General features: G+C 45.4%; 1 protein-coding gene across 2 annotated transcripts in view; it reads left to right on the top strand.

Moving 5' to 3' along the window:
• The first annotated feature begins 6,229 nt into the window (after nucleotides 1-6,229).
• Nucleotides 6,230-18,355, top strand: part of IGF2BP3 (insulin like growth factor 2 mRNA binding protein 3) — a 137,492-nt gene continuing 125,366 nt past the window's right edge. For both annotated transcript variants that reach the window (XM_060157156.1, XM_060157155.1), the window contains exons 1-2: nucleotides 6,230-6,404; nucleotides 7,771-7,831. In XM_060157156.1, the coding sequence (XP_060013139.1) occupies nucleotides 6,230-6,404; nucleotides 7,771-7,831 (236 nt within the window). The remainder of the gene's footprint in view (nucleotides 6,405-7,770; nucleotides 7,832-18,355) is intronic.

Genomic DNA, 18,355 nt, shown 5'->3' with positions numbered 1-18,355 from the left:
AAAAGTTTTAAAAAAATAAATAAATTTCTCCAACCAGAAAAAAGTTTCCTTAAATAAAAATATTGGTTATATAAATCTTTGAGTTCGAGAAAACATTTGAAAATAGCTCAGGTTTTAGAGTTTGGGTTTGTCCAGATTATTTTGGAACTCTTTTTTACAATTGAAATTTACTCTGAAAAATTATTTTTTCTACTGTATCATTTTCAAAATATAAAGGTTACATAATATATAAAACCCAATCTAGGTTCATTTTACAAATAATCATGTCTTTACATTTTAAATTTCTTAGGTGTTTAAGGTTTATATAAATTATGAACTGTAATCTTCAGTATTTACACTATAAACTTAGTCTCTAAGCTTTCATTAATTTGTTCAAGTCAAAATAAACCATTTGTAAATTACTCTGGTTTCTGAGAAATAATTTTACATGAAAACTTAAAAAATACATTATCTATTAACCATATTAGTGAAATGTAGTTTAATTATACAAAATGTAAACAAAATGTATTTTAGAACAGTTTTTCTTTACTAATTAAGCCAGTTTTTAAAATTTGTTTTAAAGAGCTGCTCAAATAACTTTGTTTTAGTATCATGGTACATGGCATTTATATTCCTTCAATTAGTTGGTTTTCAGAGACTAAAAAGAAAAAGTACAAAACTAAATAAATAGTTTTTCCAAATGAACTTAAGAGGATGATAGGATGATGTAACTTGACTACTTTAAAATATTTACTGGGGAACTATTGTTTTACTAGTTTAAAACCAAATCAAGTGTTTTGTCAAGACTTCAAAAAAACAACTAAATTATCTGTGAACAAATTGTTATATTTCTAACTGGTACATTTCCTTTTCTTTGGATAATCAAAGAATTGAAAAGTCTGTCATGAAATTAGATATACCAAACAAATTTATACTTCCCTCTTTTCTGTAATGGTCAGAGTCCTGATTTTTAATTTATTTTTGAGACCAGTAGCAACTTACGTATAAAATTACAAATGCATCCAAGATATCACTACCTAGAATACACCACTGTAGCTGTTAGCTTTTTATTTAATCACATTAAATACGATCATTCGTTTGTTTTGTGCTTTTCCAAGCCAAATTCATATTTATTTTTTTTCACCGTCTTCACCAAACGTCAGTAAAATTAGAACATTTCAGCTACAGAAATCGCTAATCCTTCAAGGTCGGTCTCAGCTCCTAGGTCTTAGGGAAGCTTCAACGAAAACGTGGTCTCGGCATAGTTGATTTTACCCGGAATTTTTCGTTTGCTTTTTTTGGAGGGATTGTTTGGTTTTGCTTAAAACAACCCTGTGGACCACAAAGGGGGTTAGTAAAGGAGGGGGCGGAATGAGTCAGTTTCTCTAGAAGCCCCGGAAAAATCAGGCACCTGGAAACGTATTATGTTGTTTTAACTAAAAAAGACGTATACATTCTAAGGTGCTGGAATCGAGCAGGGAAACGATGTGACTCCAGCAGCTGAGCATGGAGCAAACCTACGACCTCTGGGCGCTGGACGATGGGGGAAGGGAAGGGACTCTGCGGGCACCACGCGGTCAGCCCAAGGGGCGGAATTCACACGCACACGCACAACCATTTTCTACTCTTCCTCAGTTATCTCCTTCTTTCCTCCTTGGGGGCTGGGGTTGGGGTCTCACAGTTAAAGGGCAGGAAAAATGAGAGCAAGAAGAGAGGAACCCAATCTCACTCCTCAACAAGAACAAAACCAATGAGAGGGAGCAAAGGGTTATTTTCGCGCCACAAAAGATGGAAATCCAAGGGCTGCTCGATAGCCAATGAATGGGAACTAGCAAACGGCTCCGGCGGAGGTAGCCGACGGTGATAGGTTCCCTCCGTCCACCAATCGGGTGAGAGAAGCCCTCCCGCCCCCTCCCCAGCCAGGGGCGGTGTCTCTCTCCAAGCTGGTTGCTCAGACTCGGGCTCAGCTAGTCGGCCCCACAGAGAGCGAAGCCCCGCCCCGGAGCCGCGTTCGCGCGCCCAGTGCACCCGTCTCACCGCCCCGCCCCGCCCCGGGCATAGGCGGAGGGTTCAGGGAGCTCTCCTTGCGGTCTTTCTCCGTGGGTACCGAGCATCCCCCAGCTCCAGGGAGCCCCTGGCACACTCGAAACAGGCCGGAAGTGCGGCAGGGTCGCCAGACTCGCTGCCTGGTCCGCCCCGGCCGGCAGGGGAAGGACGAGCTCAGGTGGGGTAGTGCCGCGAGGGGGACGAGAGAGGCTCCCCTGCCCGGGCCCCCACGTCTAACCCTCCACGCGGCTCCGCGCGGAGGGACAGACCCCGAGGCGGAGCCAGCAGGCGCCTGTCCCGCGGCAGGGCTAGGGCAGACGGGTGGTCTAGGGCCTCTGAGGCGAGCAGCGGCCGACGAAGGATCCCGCCCTCTTTCTCCCGGCAGAGCCAGGGGAAAAAGGAAACATCTCCTAGGGCACCATTTTTTATTTTAAACAAAAATAACTGAAGGCATATTCTGAAGAGAGGGCAGAGCCAGGTTACCACTTATCACGCATCTGGTTTTAACAGATCAGAGTCCAGGAGAGCTGTTCGAAGGAGCAAGAGAATGTTAAAAAATACCTCCTATGAGGCCCAGGCGACGCGGCGGGCATTGCGTGCCCACCCGCGTTAAGGACTTCGGCTCTGGGCTGGTCTCAGAGGAAGCCAGGAGTTAGGGGTAGCAACAAGAATGCCCCTTCTCCCTCCTCTACCTGATAAGCCGTCGCTTATAACCTGTGGATACAGGAGGGGTAACCGACCTTATAAGCATGTTTTTTCTCCTTTAATATTACACTGACCTTTAAGAAACATTTTTATTGCCTTCAGGTCAGGAGATCAGGAGGAGGTGCAGCTGTCCAAAGAGTAAACAGGCTACAGTTGGAAAGACTCAACCGCATCAGAGCACATACAATGGGTGGGAGTCCTTCGTGGAGTTAACATTAATTAGGAGCTGCAGTTGCTTCAGGAAGAACTTGGAGTAGCCCATACACACGGTTAATTTCATGTGTGAGACTCATTCAGACTGGAGGTTACATCAACCTTATATTCATTCTTGAAAATCCACCGAAGATATTTTTACACTTGAAATGCCAGTAAAAAAACCCAATTACCCATGCTCTTTTTACTCAGCCATTGATCATATACTTATCCCTCAAATGCTAGGAAAATTCGAAGTGGAATGGACTGTATTTACCTCCCTTTTTGATGTCTGAGCTTATATAACTCGTGTATGTTTTTAAGGTCCTAGACGGAGTATCCAGTTTGTTATAATAATACACAGATTAAATTCACAAGAGCCCCAGGAACATATTCATCAAAACAGCACACACTTGTTTTAAATTCCAGCTGTTAGATTTGTTTGATAGTGACAGACAGGCACGGACTAGTATTTATGGAAAATAAACATTTTACCCCCTGCTTTAGAAGTATTTTCTTAGGTCTCAGTTTTAATAAGAGCAAGTACAGTCAAGAATCCAGAAGGCAACATTCAATTGATTTTTGAAAGCAAGTTGAACATATAAAATTGTTCTTATGAAAAATTACTAAAACTTAAATGGTCAACAGACTATAAAATTTAGAGAAAAGCAAATATTACTAAATGAATGAAAAGCATATTTCTCCAAATAGCTTTTGATCACATGCAACAGGTAAATGAAAAATAAATTCATAATTTGATATTTACATTTTGAATACCACAGAAGTCATAAAGAATACATATATTTTTTCCCTTTTTTTAGAACGAAGGTTCTCTTTTCAAAAACATGAAAAGGAAAAATAAGTAAGCTCTTTTTAAAAGTTAAATCTAACCAGAAACTTAAAATTTCACCACCAAAACGTTCTTTGAAGACATAGCTCATAACGCAGTTCAAAACATGATTACACAAGAACATGTTTGCCCCCTCCGTATCGTAAAGTAAAAACACTAAATTTCACTAAATTAAATGTGAATGAAAATATTGTGAAAGTGAGTTTACGTTTAAAAAGTTGGATTTGCTTGGCAGGAAAAGAAAAACCTGTTAGAAAGAAACAGTTGCATTTAAAATGGATGATCTGACACCTTCCGGTTTCTTAACACAAAATTATGTTCCCTTTAAAAGAAAAAATGTAAATGCTCTTTATACCATGCAATAATTCCCACATATTTAAAAAATAATCCGCCATTCATCTTTCAATTGGAAATCATACACCTTTAAATGCCATATACGGATTGGACCAAAAGAAATGAACTATATCAACTGTCATAATTACTGAAGATGATTCAGTGTAAACAGTATTTTCTCTACTACTCAATGCATTTTTCTAATAATAAGTATTAAGTCATTAAAGATTCTGGCTTATATTTCCATCCTATATATAATTGCAATCACTTTTTAAAAATAAGCATTCTTTTCCATGGAATACCTGTTAAAAATAAACCTCAAGTATCCTGGTGCACATGAAGCCTTTGAGTGGAGTACACAATCATGAAACACTCGGAGATTTCCAGAAGAACCCCAGCACTCATTTCCGTATTCCTCGTCTCCAGTCCTCATTTTGTCGGCCCAGTAAGGCTCCACCGGGCCCAGACCCTCCCCCCCACACCCACCATTGTACTCGTTACACACAGGGGAAATTATGAATGGTTCTCATGGCCAAATGCGGGCAGAAAAGAAGCAGAAAGAGACTCGAGCAATTTTTCGAGTGCAAATACCACCTAGGGGTAACGCAGAGCGGTCTTCCTGTTTTAGCAGTCCCAAGTTCTCCAACTAAAATTCTTTAAATAAAAGTACCAGCCTACCCCACTCCTCCTCCTCCTCTGGAAACTACAGGAAGAAATGGTTTCCGTTTAAATACCGACTTTTCCCACTCTGAATTCTCGGCTCCGGCCTCCGAGGCCCGGGACGCCCCCATCCCCACGCCAGAAACCTCGGCCCCTGCGCTCCCCTCCCCCACCGGTGGCCAAGCCCGCCCCCGGCCTCATTGATCCCGGAGCCTTTTCTGAATCGCGCAACCAATGGCAAACGCGAAGCCCAAAGCCACCGCGAGCGCAGGCGGAGGCGGAGGAGGTGTCGCCCAGACACCCGCCCAGGACGCCGCGGGCTCCCATCCCCCATCCCCCTGGCTCGGGGCCGCCCCACTTCCCCGGTGCCCGCGACTGTAAAGGGTGCACAGGGTGGGGCGCGTCTGCCCGCCTCTCCCGCCCGCACCCACCCACCCAGACACCCCCTTATTGCGTTTCCGTCCCTGCCAGCCCTGGGAAGGTGCTCGCGGCTTTGCCGAGGTTACACTTGTGTCATCAAAGCCACAAGGCGAGTTCGGAATGGGGACTCTTTGGCTTTGTTAATTACCTCTTTTTAAAAATCGAACATTGAAAACTCCGGTAAATAGAGCTGAGGAATTGCCTAGTTAGCACCCCGACTCCTATCTCATTTAAAAAAAAAAAATCAATATTTCTCCCCTCCCCCTCCGGATCCGCCCCGACCAGATAACCCTTTCTAAACTCCGTGGTGACAATCTGCTCCCCCGGCCGCGCTCCCCTCCATGCCTCGGCTGCGGCTCCTTTAGCATTTTCCGCCCCTCTTCCTCCTCGCCTTCTCACGGTCCCTCGCCCAATCTCGTTTCCCCTCCCCCTCTTCCTCCTCCTGCTAGCTCTTTTTTTCCTGCGAAGCCCACTCTAATTGAGGCGCTGGGATTCCTCACGTGAGACGTTGATTTGTAGTTTGAACACGTGGCTCATTCAAAAAGCCGGACACTCGGAGCGGATTTTTTCCGCCTCCTGCGCCTTCCTCCCTCCACCCCTTCTCCCCTCCCCCCTGCCAGTCACCCTTCTGGGTTTTTTATGGGGAGGCGGCGCCTGCCCTCACGTAGTGTGATATTTTCACAGTCCGCTGGCCGATGCCAGAGGGGTTGGGGAGTAAGAGACAAAAAGTAGTTTCCCCCCCTCCCTCCTCTCCTCCTTTTTCTCGCTAATCCCGCCTCCTCCTCCGAGTTAGGAAGACTCGTTGATGCGTTTGGGTTGTAGCAAGGCTTTTTCTTTTCTTCTTTTTTTTAATACCTAGAAAAGGAAAAACAGAAACCCTCGGATCTGATTTTTCGCTCCTCGTTCTTGTCCTTGGTTCTTAGTGTGTCTGTATTTTAACGGCGAGAAGAGAAGGGGAACAAAACCCGCCGGATCCATCCATCGCTGTGGGTGGTTTTAATTTTTCGTTTTTCTCTTAATTTTTTTAAACAACCGCTCTTCACAATGAACAAACTGTATATCGGAAACCTCAGCGAGAACGCCGTCCCCTCGGACCTGGAAAGTATCTTCAAGGACGCCAAGATCCCGGTGTCGGGACCCTTCCTGGTGAAGACAGGCTACGCGTTTGTGGACTGTCCGGACGAGAGCTGGGCCCTCAAGGCCATCGAAGCGCTTTCAGGTGGGCCCCGGCCGGGCTCCGCCGGGACGCCTGCCCAGCTCCGCGCCTCTTGCCCGGGCCTGCCGGGGTCGGGCCGCGGCTGACACGGGGTTGTCCACACAGGGCCCCGGCCTGGGCGGGCGGGGGAGAGGGGATGAGGCCCGGGCGCCTGCACGCGTGGGTCGGGGCCCTTCTCCCAGCCCGGGCGCCTACCCGGCCCCCGCGGCTCCCCTCCCCCGCCGGGCTTTGAGGGCTGAGAGCGAACGCGCTGTCAAGAAAGCCCCGGCGCGGGCTCGGAGGGGAGGCGTGGGGGACTGTGTGGCGCCTGGGAGCGGGGCTGGAAGGGGGGGGTGTGCTCGCTCCGCGCCCCGCCCGGGCCCAGGCGCGTGCTCCAGGCTCCGGCCCGCCGGGCCTTGCTTGGGGACCGAGAGCGAACGCCTGTTTCTCGCTCCTTCCTTCCTCTCCCTGCCGGTTGTGGTGTTGGTTCGCTGCCTCCCCTCCCGCCCCAGACCCCGGCCGCGGGAGAACTCAAAGTGGCCTTGACCCGGCTGCCGAACGAGGCCGCGGGTGGTGCCTAGCACGGGCGGCCCCGCGCTTCCCCTCAACCTTGCGGGAGGCGGGCGAGGGCGACCCGGGTTATTTGCTCGACCTTCCCGCGTACAACGAGCTAGAGGGGCAGGTGGGCGCGGGCGACCACGGGTCGCCTCGGAGCGGGTCCCGCTGTGGCGCCGGGCTGCCAGGCTTCGGGCCGCGGCCTCCGGGACTGGTGGGGAGCGCTCGGCGAGGGCGGGGGGCCGTGCGTGGCGGGGAGGCGCGCGGGGGTGGGACGCCCGGGGGAAGGCTGTGTTCAGGTCCCACTCCGAGCCACATGGCTTTCGGGGTGGCGGGTGCTGCGCCGTCCCTCGCGCGCTGTGCAGTCTGTGCTGAGCTGCGCCTCTGGACGTTCGCTCTTGCCGCTCCTGCCTTGCGGTCCTCGAGCCTTTCCCGCCGCTCACTGCCAGTTCCCGGCGGGCCTGGGCTTGAACCCGGGAGAAGGGCCTGGGCGCCCTCTCCTGAAGAAAGCCCACGTAGCCCCTTCCCCCGAGCTTGTCTTCTGGAGTCTCTGGGGAAGCGGACGGGGTTGGGGGGGGCGGGTAGAGTGTTCCCGAAGTAGTGGGTCAGCAAGTTGATCCCCCTTCCCACCCATCTGTAAGTTACACACACGCAGCCTCCAGGGGCTCAGCTTCCCACGCGCGGGGCCGGTTTCTCTCTCGGCTTTGAGCCACGTCCGGTGTCTTTCGGGGTCTCAGGAGGCCACTCGTGTCGCTGCTTAGGCTGTGCGGGTCCTTCGGGCCCAGAGAGCCGCTAAACCGGGCCAACTGCTCCTCCACCTCTTGTGTGTCCGCAGGTAAAGTGGAACTGCACGGGAAACTCATAGAAGTTGAGCACTCGGTCCCCAAAAGGCAAAGGTGAGCTTACTTATTATCTTCTCATTGATTCTGTTCTCAACCATTGGGAGGAGAGACTCAACACAGCTGAAAACAACTTTTCCTTTTACTGTTATTGGGTTGCTGTATGACTTGGCGTTTCTCGTCTTTTGCCCTAAAGTTTCTGGCAGGTGTGTGTGTGTGTGAGTGTGAATGTGTGTTGGTACTGCTGTGAAGGAATAGACGACTTGTCTGTGGCCCCTGCCACTGGATTATTGTTACTGGTAATAAAGTCGCTTAAGGAAGCTCTCACAGCTACATGTTCTCCGGCAGAGTAGGTCAAGTTGCTGCAACAGGAAATCAAAGTCTCAAAGGGCAGTTGCTGGGCATCTGTGGGAATTAGGAAGCAATGGGTGACCGCTCCAGCCCGCCGCCCCCCACCTGAAAGTGCAGGATAGGCGGAAGCAGCTGCAGACACGCGCGGGTGTGGCGTGCCTTTCCTTCTCTGTCCCGAGTTGGCGGCGACGAGTCTGAGAGGCCTGGGAGGCCGTCCGCACATCTGAGAGGAGAAGAATTTGCCTTTACCCTGGTAGCTCGCCCGCCGGGATTGGAACACGTGAGTGAACGCCTGGGCTTCTCCTGCCCAGAAGCGCCTTTCAGTCACTGCAAGTAAGACAGCTTTCTGCAAACCCGCCTTTGTCTCCAGGCCTTCCCCCCCACTCCCCCCCAACGCCCCCATTTAAAAAATACTTTTGCTTACAGATAAGCACCAAGAGATGGAGAAGGCTGAAGATTTTTGCTACTTAAACAAGGGGGATTGCACTTTTCGGAAAGCATATGTAGTGTGTCAGTTTACAGAATGTTTGGAGACTGTGTTTTAATCTCTTAAGTATTTTGGAGAAATGGCTCCCTTCTCCAGAGCAGGCCAGATCCCGGCTCTGTAGCTCTGACTTGAAAGGCTCTGCTTCCTCCCGGTGGTGCTGGTGTTGGCTTATGCGTTGCTGGGCTTTGCAAGGTGGGGTTAGTTTCTTCCTTTCCCCCCTCCCATCCCCCACTCCCAACCTGGGCCAAGTAGTAAGCTGGAAGTTAATTTAAACTAGGGCAGCCAGAGCGTCTGGTTAGATATTGGTGAGGGTGTGTACGCTGGAGGGCGGAAAGGGTTTGCTGTGCATTTCCCTGGTGCTTGGCTGGGAGAGATGGCTACCTAACAGGTCATCCTATGCCTATTTTTATTTTTTTAATTTATTTTTAAATTATTTTACTTTATTTTAAAGAGAGTTTCTTTTTTAGTTTCTTTTTAAAATTAATTAATTAATTTTTGGCTGTGTTGGGTCTTCGCTGCTGCATGCAGGCTTTCGCTGGTTGTGGCGAGCGGGCTTCTCATTGCGGTGGCTTTTCTTGGTGCGGAGCACAGGCTCTAGGTGCACGGGCTTCAGTAGTTGTGGCACGTGGGCTTCGGTAGTTGTGGCTCGCGGGCTCTAGAGCGCAGGCTCAGTAGTTGTGGAGCACAGGCTTAGTTGCTCCATGGCATGTGGGATCTTCCCGGACCAGGGATCGAACCCGTGTCCCCTGCATTGGCAGGCGGATTCCTAATCACTGTGCCACCAGGGAAGTCCCTATGCCTATATATTTTTTTAATTTATTTATTTTTGGCTGCGTTGGGTCTGTTGCTGCGTGCGGGCTTTCTCTAGTTGCGGCGAGCGGGGGCTACTCTTCGTTGTGGTGCGCGGGCTTCTCCTTGCGGTGGCTTCTTTTGTTGCGGAGCATGAGCTCTAGGCGTGCGGGCTTCAGTAGTTGCAACACGCAGGCTCAGTAGTTGTGGCGCATGGGCTTAGTTGCTCCGCGGCATGTGGTATCTTCCTAGACCAGGGCTCGAACCCGTGTCTGCTGCCTTGGCAGCCGGATTCTTAACCGCTGCACCACCAGGGAAACCCCCTATGCCTATTTTTAGATTGAGCTCTCTTCCAGGTAAAGCACTTTTACAAATTGTGTTTTTGTTTGCCAGCCTGTTTGGATTTTTGTGGATTTCTCTTCATGTACTTAATTTTCATCAGGATAGTTGGAAAGGGATTTGGCGTGGCCAGATTTAGTTCTAGTTGGGAATTTTGGTAGGGGTCAAGTTATTTTATATAGCAGAATGGAGTTCTCTTTTAAAAGCTTCTAAAACAATAGAACGTGTACTGAAAACTATCTAAATTGATCTCAGTTTAATAAACAATTGAAAAATTGCGGGAGAAGTCATAGCTCCTTAAAAAAAGGTTAAAGGCATAGTCTGAATTGTTTACCTACTGGAAAAAAATGTAAGCACATTCTTCAAATTCTAATTGATTTCATGTTTAGCCACTGTATCTTAATTTTCTTCAGATGTTGAATAAGAAATAGGCAGATGGTTGTGTTGAAGGACAGGCATTTTAACATTTGAGAGTTTCTAAATTTAAACATTAAGTGTCTTGACCTGTGTGTAAATGCAATAACTTTGCTTTACTCTCCTGATTTTCCTTCTCCAGGCTGGTGTGAATTTGTCCCCCATGTGTAGGGAATTAAAAACATTGTCTGGTTAATAGACTGCCTGTTTTATTCTTAAAGGCTTTTGCCCAACCTAAAAACATACTTAGTTTACTTGTTACTTTATGGCAAACAGGAGTTGCTGCTTAGGAAATCACATAAAGTAAAATGTTACCAGTGGCAGAAAGTATTTATCAATGGAAACTTCTTCAGTTTATTAACAATGTAGATTAAATTTTGTAGCTGATTTGCATTAGCATTAAAATGCTGAGGATTTTGAATGTTATTGTCTTACTAGCAAAGTAAATAGGAGTGAGTACATTGGAGACAATTTTTTTTTTTTAACTGATTTAGAGAGCAATCAAGTAAGTCCTTTGCTTGTACAGAAATGGCTAAAAACAACAATAGAGCTTGCTTTCTCTGCCAGGGGATTTTTAAAAAAAATTTTTAATTTTAATTTCACTTATTTATTTTTGGCTGTGTTGGGTCTTCGTTACTGCATGCGGGCTTCTCTTCATTGCGGTGTGCGGGCTTCTCATTGCGGTGGCTTCTCTTGTTGTGGAGCATGGGCTCTAAGGCATGTGGGCTCAGTAGTTGTGGCTCGCGGGCTCTAGAGCGCAGGCTCAGTAGTTGTGGCACACGGGCTTAGTTGCTCCGCGGCACGTGGGATCTTCCTGGATCAGGGATCGAACCTGTGTCCCCTGCGTTGGCAGGCAGATTCTTATCCATTGCGCTACTGGGGAAGCCCTGCCCAGGGAGATTTGCCGGAAATCTATGTCACAATTTTGTTCTAACTGAACCTTGGAACTGTGTTGTAGTTTTCCTTATCTGGACTGTTCCACTGTCTGAATAGGCTTTGGGAGAGGGCAGAGAAGGCACCTTCGTGATCCACATGCCCAGCACCTATAGGAGGGTCAAGAGGTGGTACTGGTGACAGTGAATTGAATGCCGCGGACCAGCCCTTGCCAGTGAGCCTGCTGGACTTCTGGGTGGAGTTCTTTGTGCTTAGCAGTCATTGCATTCCATCCCATCATCATGTGGGCACCTGAGGCAGGCATACCCACATATGCAGCAGTGACCTTTATACCTGCTGTGCAAGGCATGTTGGGAGCCCGGTGCAGAAGAATGCTTATGGCAGCACTCTGAGATGGATCAATGGGCTTGCAGCAGCTAAACAGGGGAGCAGGCCCAGGGGGTGATTTGATGCGTGGTAGGATGGCCCAACTCTGACGGGGAGCAGAGCTGGGTGGGACCATTTCAGGAAGGGGCATTGTTGAGTTTGGTTCAGACCAAGCCTAGCTGCTGATTACCCAAGTCACAAGGGAATGTGGAAGGAATGTTGCTTTTCTGCATTCAGATACCCCCCAGTTGGGGAAGATTATAGCAGTGCTTCACAGAGTTTGAGGTCCCGTGCATCCAGAATGAAGAGAAGATTGCACTGAGTACCAGTGATAGTGTTGTACTTTTTGTTCCAGATATAAAAGATACAGCACATGAAGACTTGGCTTCACTCTGGAGGTATAAGCTTTAAAAAAAAAATTTCCCTCCCTCCTTGGGGGTGAGGGTGGGTGTGAAAATTGTTTTGACTTTGGAAGACGGTGGCTGACTTTGGTTGGAAGAGTCACTGGTATCTTGGGGAACCTTGGTGTGCCCCTATATGATTTTGTAAATAGCGCCGATTTCCTTTTTGTTATGTTGTGGGCTTTGGGCATGGGAGAGGTAACAGGAAAGTTGCTGACGCTGGGGAACTGAGCGGATGGTGGTTTAATTCGTTTTCCATTACTTTTTTAAATTATGAGAATTTGTGTATTTTCCAGCTTTTTCTAGCTTAAACTTCCTCATGATTTAGCTCTTGGCCTTGATTAGAATTGTACGTAGCCAAAACATATTTGAATGAAAGAGAAAAAATAGTGGGATATCATAGTTAATATTTTTCCAGGAAGGATCCGTTAAAACAGACTGTGGTGCCTAAGCTCAAATGTCTTTGTTTCTTGCTTCCTTAAAATTAAAAAAAAAAAAAAAAAGGAAATAAAATGAACAGCTTATTTCCGTATTAGAATCTTATGTTTAGCATATAAATGGGGTAGAGCATGTATAAAAATTACTGTGGTTTTAAATATATCTTACTTTAAATGGCCATTTAAAAGCTAGTGCTGCCTTTTAAAAGCTGTTAAGTATAGAATAGGATGGTGCCATGACTAGCCATGTGCCCATTAGCCAGGGCATAAGACCCTGTTGTCTCAGGACGGTAAAAGCTGTTTCTAATGCTAAATATTTTAACAGGTATGCCCTTGGTTTATCAGTGGTGGTACAGGTGAATCTTGTGAATTAGGGAAATTTCTCAAACATGCATAGCCCTGAGATTCTGAATGTTAGGAAACTTTCACGGCTGGTAAAGAATCATAGGCAAGGTTATCTTTGCAGTGCTCGGTTTAAGATCAGTAATGCATGACTGCTTAAGTGGTTGTAGCCAATGAGATTTTTCTTGATTTCACGTTGTTTTCTCAGTACGGTTTGAGAAAGTTTTCTCACTTTTCTTTCTCACTTTATTAGAATTTTAAAAAAATGTTGATAAGTAGCTTCTGTGTGGCTGTCCATGATAACAAGGAAGACGTTATGAAAACGTGACATGTGCCTGGAGCCAGTGGGAACTGAGAATCTTGGCTTCTGTTTCTGGTTTCCTTTTGATTTGTGTGATGACTTACATTCTCTGTTCACGCCAAATGCCATTATAATAAACTAACAGGAGGCATATTTTGTTCTGAGTTTTGCATTCTGCTTGAAATAAATGAGTTACCAGCTAAGGTTTAAAAATATATTTTGGAATTGCAGAGAGCTGGGCTTTTCCCTGTAAGGAACTTGACTTGTATTTCTTTTCTGTAGTATGGTAGTTCAGTTGCTTTTGCACGTGTACCTCTTTTGGGCAGTCAGCAAGAGGGACATGATCTTTGCCGTACTTTGAAATGCTTTTGTGAGCCACACTATTGTAGTTCATGTGTTGTTATAGGTCTGGGATTTTGTATTAAAGTGAAGCTGTTGAGCCACCTTGATATATATTTTGAAGCAACTCCATTTTAATAGTCTTTAGCAGCATTCAGACAGCAACTTTTCTAGCAGTAACTAATTTTGAAAAGTGAATTATCCATTCAGGAACGCTGGTGGTTGGTTTCGTCTGGGAGGAAGGAGAGAGTCTGTGCTATTCTTAGCTGAGTTTCCTTTATCAACTGTTGACTCTGATTCAAACTTCTAGAGTCATAAGACAGGAGGTGGCAGTGTGGGAGCAGTGACCAAGGGATAGGATTGGCATTTTTATTTTTAAAAATTTTTATTGAGTTATAATTTACATACCATACAATTCACTTGCTTTACTTGTGCAATTCAGTGATTTTTGGTATATTTACAGAGTTGTGTAACAGTCACCACAGGCATAGAAGTTTTTGTTGTTGTTTGTTTGGTTTTTGTTTTTTTTTTGGCCACATGGCATGTGGGATCTTAGTTCCCCGACCAGGGATTGAACCCGTGACCCCTGCATTGGAAGTGTGAAGTCTTAACCGTTGGACTGCCAGGGAAGTCCCTGGATTGGCATGTTTACATAAGATCTCTGCCCCATAAATCTGATGTTTACAAATGGACTTTGACTACAGAGTTTTGCTTGAAAGCTGGTTGCAAACAGTTTTCGGTGTTCTATTAAAATTTATCATGGTCTGAAATTGCTGTTTGGTAAGTATTTGGTAAATAAACACAGCTATAATAAATATCAATACAGTATAGGAATTTTGTTTCCCTGAAGGGGAGTCCATAGTACATAAATTACGTGTTTGAGAGAATTATGCTGAGGCCATTTAACTTGATTAGGAAAAGGTTTGAAATTATGGAATTATTGTTTCCTCAAACCAAACTTTGAAATGAAAAAAAAAAATCCTGTTAAAAATCTAGTGGAACTCTAAGCTGAACGAGGCCTGAGTCCTTAGAATATCGGCCATTATCACTTAGTTGTTTAGGATGTTGATTCCATTGTCATTATGATGTTTCAGTTCTCTATCGCAGCCCTCTGAAAACTGGTGGCTCGGAACAACAGCAACTTACTTTTTCCTGTGGTCATATGGGTCTGTTAGGTGGTTAGTTCTCTTCCACGTGGTATCATTTTGAGTCATTTACTAAGCTGGGCTAAAAGGTCCAAGAAGACTTCACTCACATGTCTGGCCTCTTGGTGCTTATCCAGGTCATCTTTCTCTACTCGGTATCTCATCACTCAGTAGTGGCCCCTGGCTGGCTACCGCAAGTGAAATCAGAAGCTGCGGGGCCTCTTAAAGGCTAGATGCAGAATTGGCACGTTGTTGCTTTTAATCCCATTCTACTGATAAATGCAGGCCACGAGGCCAGGACAGGTTCAAGGGGGATGTGGAAATAGCTTCCCTCTCTTGATGGCGGAGTGGCATGCATGTACACAGAGGAGGAATTGATGGTGGCCATCTTTGTAGATCTTCCACAAATTGAAGGAGGGGAGTGTTTAGGCTTGAAAATACTTAGAACATAAAATACCTGAAAATAGCATTTAGCGCTAGAAATGGGGAGCCAGTCCCCTTGTAATATGCTGGTAAGAGAGCATGGTGTTAACTTTTGAGGTAACGAGTAGTGGTCAGTCTCTGTTTATTTCTACAGAACAGCTAATAGGGTTTGCTGATGGATTGGATGAGAGGTGTGAGAAGAGGAAAGGATGACAAGGTTTTTTGACCAGAACAACTGGTTGGAAGGTGGTGCCATTGACCCAAATGGAGAGTATTGTGAGACAAACAGGTTCTTGGGTGGAAGTCAGGAGCTTTACTTTTGGCATATTTTGTTTCTAATGCCTATTAGAAATGTAAATGATGATGTCAAGCAGGTAGTTGGATATATTGGTCTGGAGCCCAGGAGAAGGTAGGAAGCGGAGGTGAGCATCAGAGGCTTCATTAGCTTGTAGTATTGAAATCATGGAACTGGACAGGATCATCAAGGAACTGAGCCTGGAGCTCTAGGAGGAAGGAAGGACCAGCAGAGGAGAGGGAAGGAGGTCAGTGATTAGCGGAAGTCAAGCACAGCGAACTGTTTCTGGGAGAGAAGTGAAGAAAGCCTGTGGAGAAGGAAAGTAATCAACTGTGTAGAGTATCACTGAGAGTTTGTGCTTTAGATGGATGAAAAAGTGAGTGGGAGCGGTGTTAAGTCTCAGCCTTCTGGCTTTGCTGTAAATAAATGGAGAGCGATTTACAAATTTTGGAGCAACCTGGAATACAGCCTTTCATCCAGAATTCATTTATTAGGCTCTTAGTTTTTTTTTTTTTAAATGTTCCAGAAACATCTATAAGTATGTTCTATTTATAAGTTGCTAGAGATGGAAGCGGCTCCTAAGGTTAGTAGATCCTCCTCTTGTTCAGTGGACAAGACTTGTTGGTAACAGTTGACCTACCCTCTGGCGTCTGTTTTCACCCTTCTGGTGACTGTGAGCTCACTTTCCCGTGGACAACCCATTCTGCTTTTTATTAGTACATATTTGGTTCCAAAACAGTGCAAAGTCCAGTGCTTCTATGCGCTTGTCTAAATACTTGATTAAAGACAAGCAAAGGCTGAAACTAATGGCCACAATATTTTTGAATATTATGGGCGAGGTTTAAAATACTTGAATCACTTTGTTATTTTACTATACTTGAATAAAGCATTCCGTCCATTTTATTAATAAAATTTAAGTTATAAGAAATATAAGAAACCCTTGAAGTGCCCTAAATTCTCTCATTTTTGCATATTAAAAAATCTGGTCCTTGGTAAAGTAGCCTCCTTCTCAAATTATGAATGCTGTCTTTGGCCACAGGAGTCACCAAAACAAGGTGATAGGTTAGAGCACTTCGTTTTGAGACAGGTGACTTGGTCTGAATAACTCTTTTAAGACTTTCTTTGTCTATGCAAGTCCTTTAATTAATAGAATGCTACCTCCAGAATGTGTTAAACACCTACTATTTTAAGAGAGAAAACTAATAAAAATGAGATAGCACAATAGGGTTTTTTAAAAATGGTATTAGTTGCTTTACCAAAGGATTTTCCGTAAAGCCCTGGGAGAAGAAGTGACTTGCCCATGGCACTGCAGGTGATTAGTAGAAGCCATTTCCAGGTCCTGTGACTCTGCCCTGTCTTCATTTCTCCCATTTAAAGTTGTCAAATCCTCAAAAAGTAGCTTACACAGCAGCCTGATCTTGTTTGCAGTGGCAAGTTGGAGCAGAGATGTCCTGTTTCTTGCTTTCTCTGAAGAAAAAAGAAATCTTGTTTGGCTTCTTTGAAGGGTTGATTTATTGTCTTCCTGCAGGAAAAAGACAGGTACAGGTAGTCTGGAATCCGGGGCTTACTGCAGAATAAAAATATCCGGACATCCTGTTTTAAGACAGAAAATGAGACTACTTTTTCCTTGAAGGTTTTTTTGTTTTGTTTTTTTAAGCAGCTTCATCTTAGTATAAATGAATTGCAGGGAAGTTGGAGGGGGCCTAAGGAGATATGAGAGTAGAACAGAGGGCATGAGGAGGTAGATGCCATGGCTTTATCCTAGGCAGGTGATTGTGATTCACAGCATGTGTTTTAGATGGCAGAGGAGGTAGAGGTGTCCTGTGTGGAGTCCATGGTGCCTGGTTGTCCCGCCTTGTTACCAAGTTTAGTAGGATCCTGCCTTGCGGAAAGAAGTCTCTTAAACTTGGAATACTAAGGATTGGGAGAGAGTAGGAGGGGGAAATCGTACTGAAACATATATATATATATATATATATTTTTTTTTTGCGGTACGCGGGCCTCTCACTGTTGTGGCCTCTCCCGTTGCGGAGCACAGGCTCCGGACGTGCAGGCTCAGCGGCCATGGCCCACGGGCCCAGCCGCTCCGCGGCATGTGGGATCTTCCCAGACCGGGGCACGAACCCGTGTCCCCTGCATTGGCAGGTGGACTCTCAACCACTGCGCCACCAGGGAAGCCCGTACTGAAACATCTTGATGAGGAGCCCTGATGCTTGCCTCATGTGCTCTTGTTGAACTGAAGGGTGTAGCCAGAAGAATGTTACATCTGGGTTTGAATCCCAGCTCTACTTTCTGAATTCATGATGATAAATGTTTAAGGATGAGGAAATCAAATCTGGGAGGTTAGAATGGAAAGGATGCCTCATAGGATCCTGGGGATGTGTATAAAGCATCAATAGAGCATCACCCAGTAGTCACTCCCATGGCAGCTGTTACATTTTTTCCTCTTGAGATTCAAATGTGAAGGCTGGATGTATATTACATTTGGTGGTGATAACAGAAATATGAAAAATTTTTGTTCTGTTTGGGATGTGGGCTCATAAAAGTAGAAATCTTTGGGTGGTGTCTTTTTGTTTTTATCTTCATTGAGTATGTATTACTTAAAAAAAATTAAGGTATAACCTAGGTATGATAGAGTATATGAATATTAAACATTTTGATGAATTCTTAACAAATGTATACATGTAAATTAATTCGAAACACATGAATTATGAAAATGTGAAAATATTTGTTCTTTAATCCTCCCTATCCCCATGTATTTCCCATGTCTTATAGCTGGTAACTTGGTATATTAGTTTTCAGAAATTTTTCTGTGCATGTATCCACACTTTTTAATTTAATAATCAAATCATACTGTTTATTTTTTGTGCTTTTACTAAATAATGTATCCTGAAGAATCTTCAGTGTAGGTGCAAATAGTTCACTCTCCTTAAACCAAGTTGCATTGCAACAATATAAATAGTTGCAACAATTTAAATGTTCTTTTCATAGTGATTTCAGTGGAGCATAAGTATATGTATGTCATAGGACTCTTGGTTGGATATATATATATATTTTTAATAAATGTATTTATTTTTGGCTGAGTTGGGTCTTTGTTGCTATGTGCGGGCTTTCTCTAGTTGTGGCGAGCGGGGGCTACTCTTCGTTGCTATGCGCGGGCTTCTCATTGCAGTGGCTTCTCTTGTTGCAGAGCACGGGCTCTAGGCGCATGGGCTTCAGTAGTTGTGGCGCGGGCTTCAGTAGTTGTGGCACGTGGGC

Source organism: Lagenorhynchus albirostris, chromosome 8 (assembly GCF_949774975.1).
Source record: "Lagenorhynchus albirostris chromosome 8, mLagAlb1.1, whole genome shotgun sequence".
Taxonomy (NCBI): Eukaryota; Metazoa; Chordata; class Mammalia; order Artiodactyla; family Delphinidae; genus Lagenorhynchus; species Lagenorhynchus albirostris.
The sequence above is the reverse complement of the archived record's forward strand: the minus strand, read 5'-3'. Positions and strand labels throughout refer to the sequence as shown.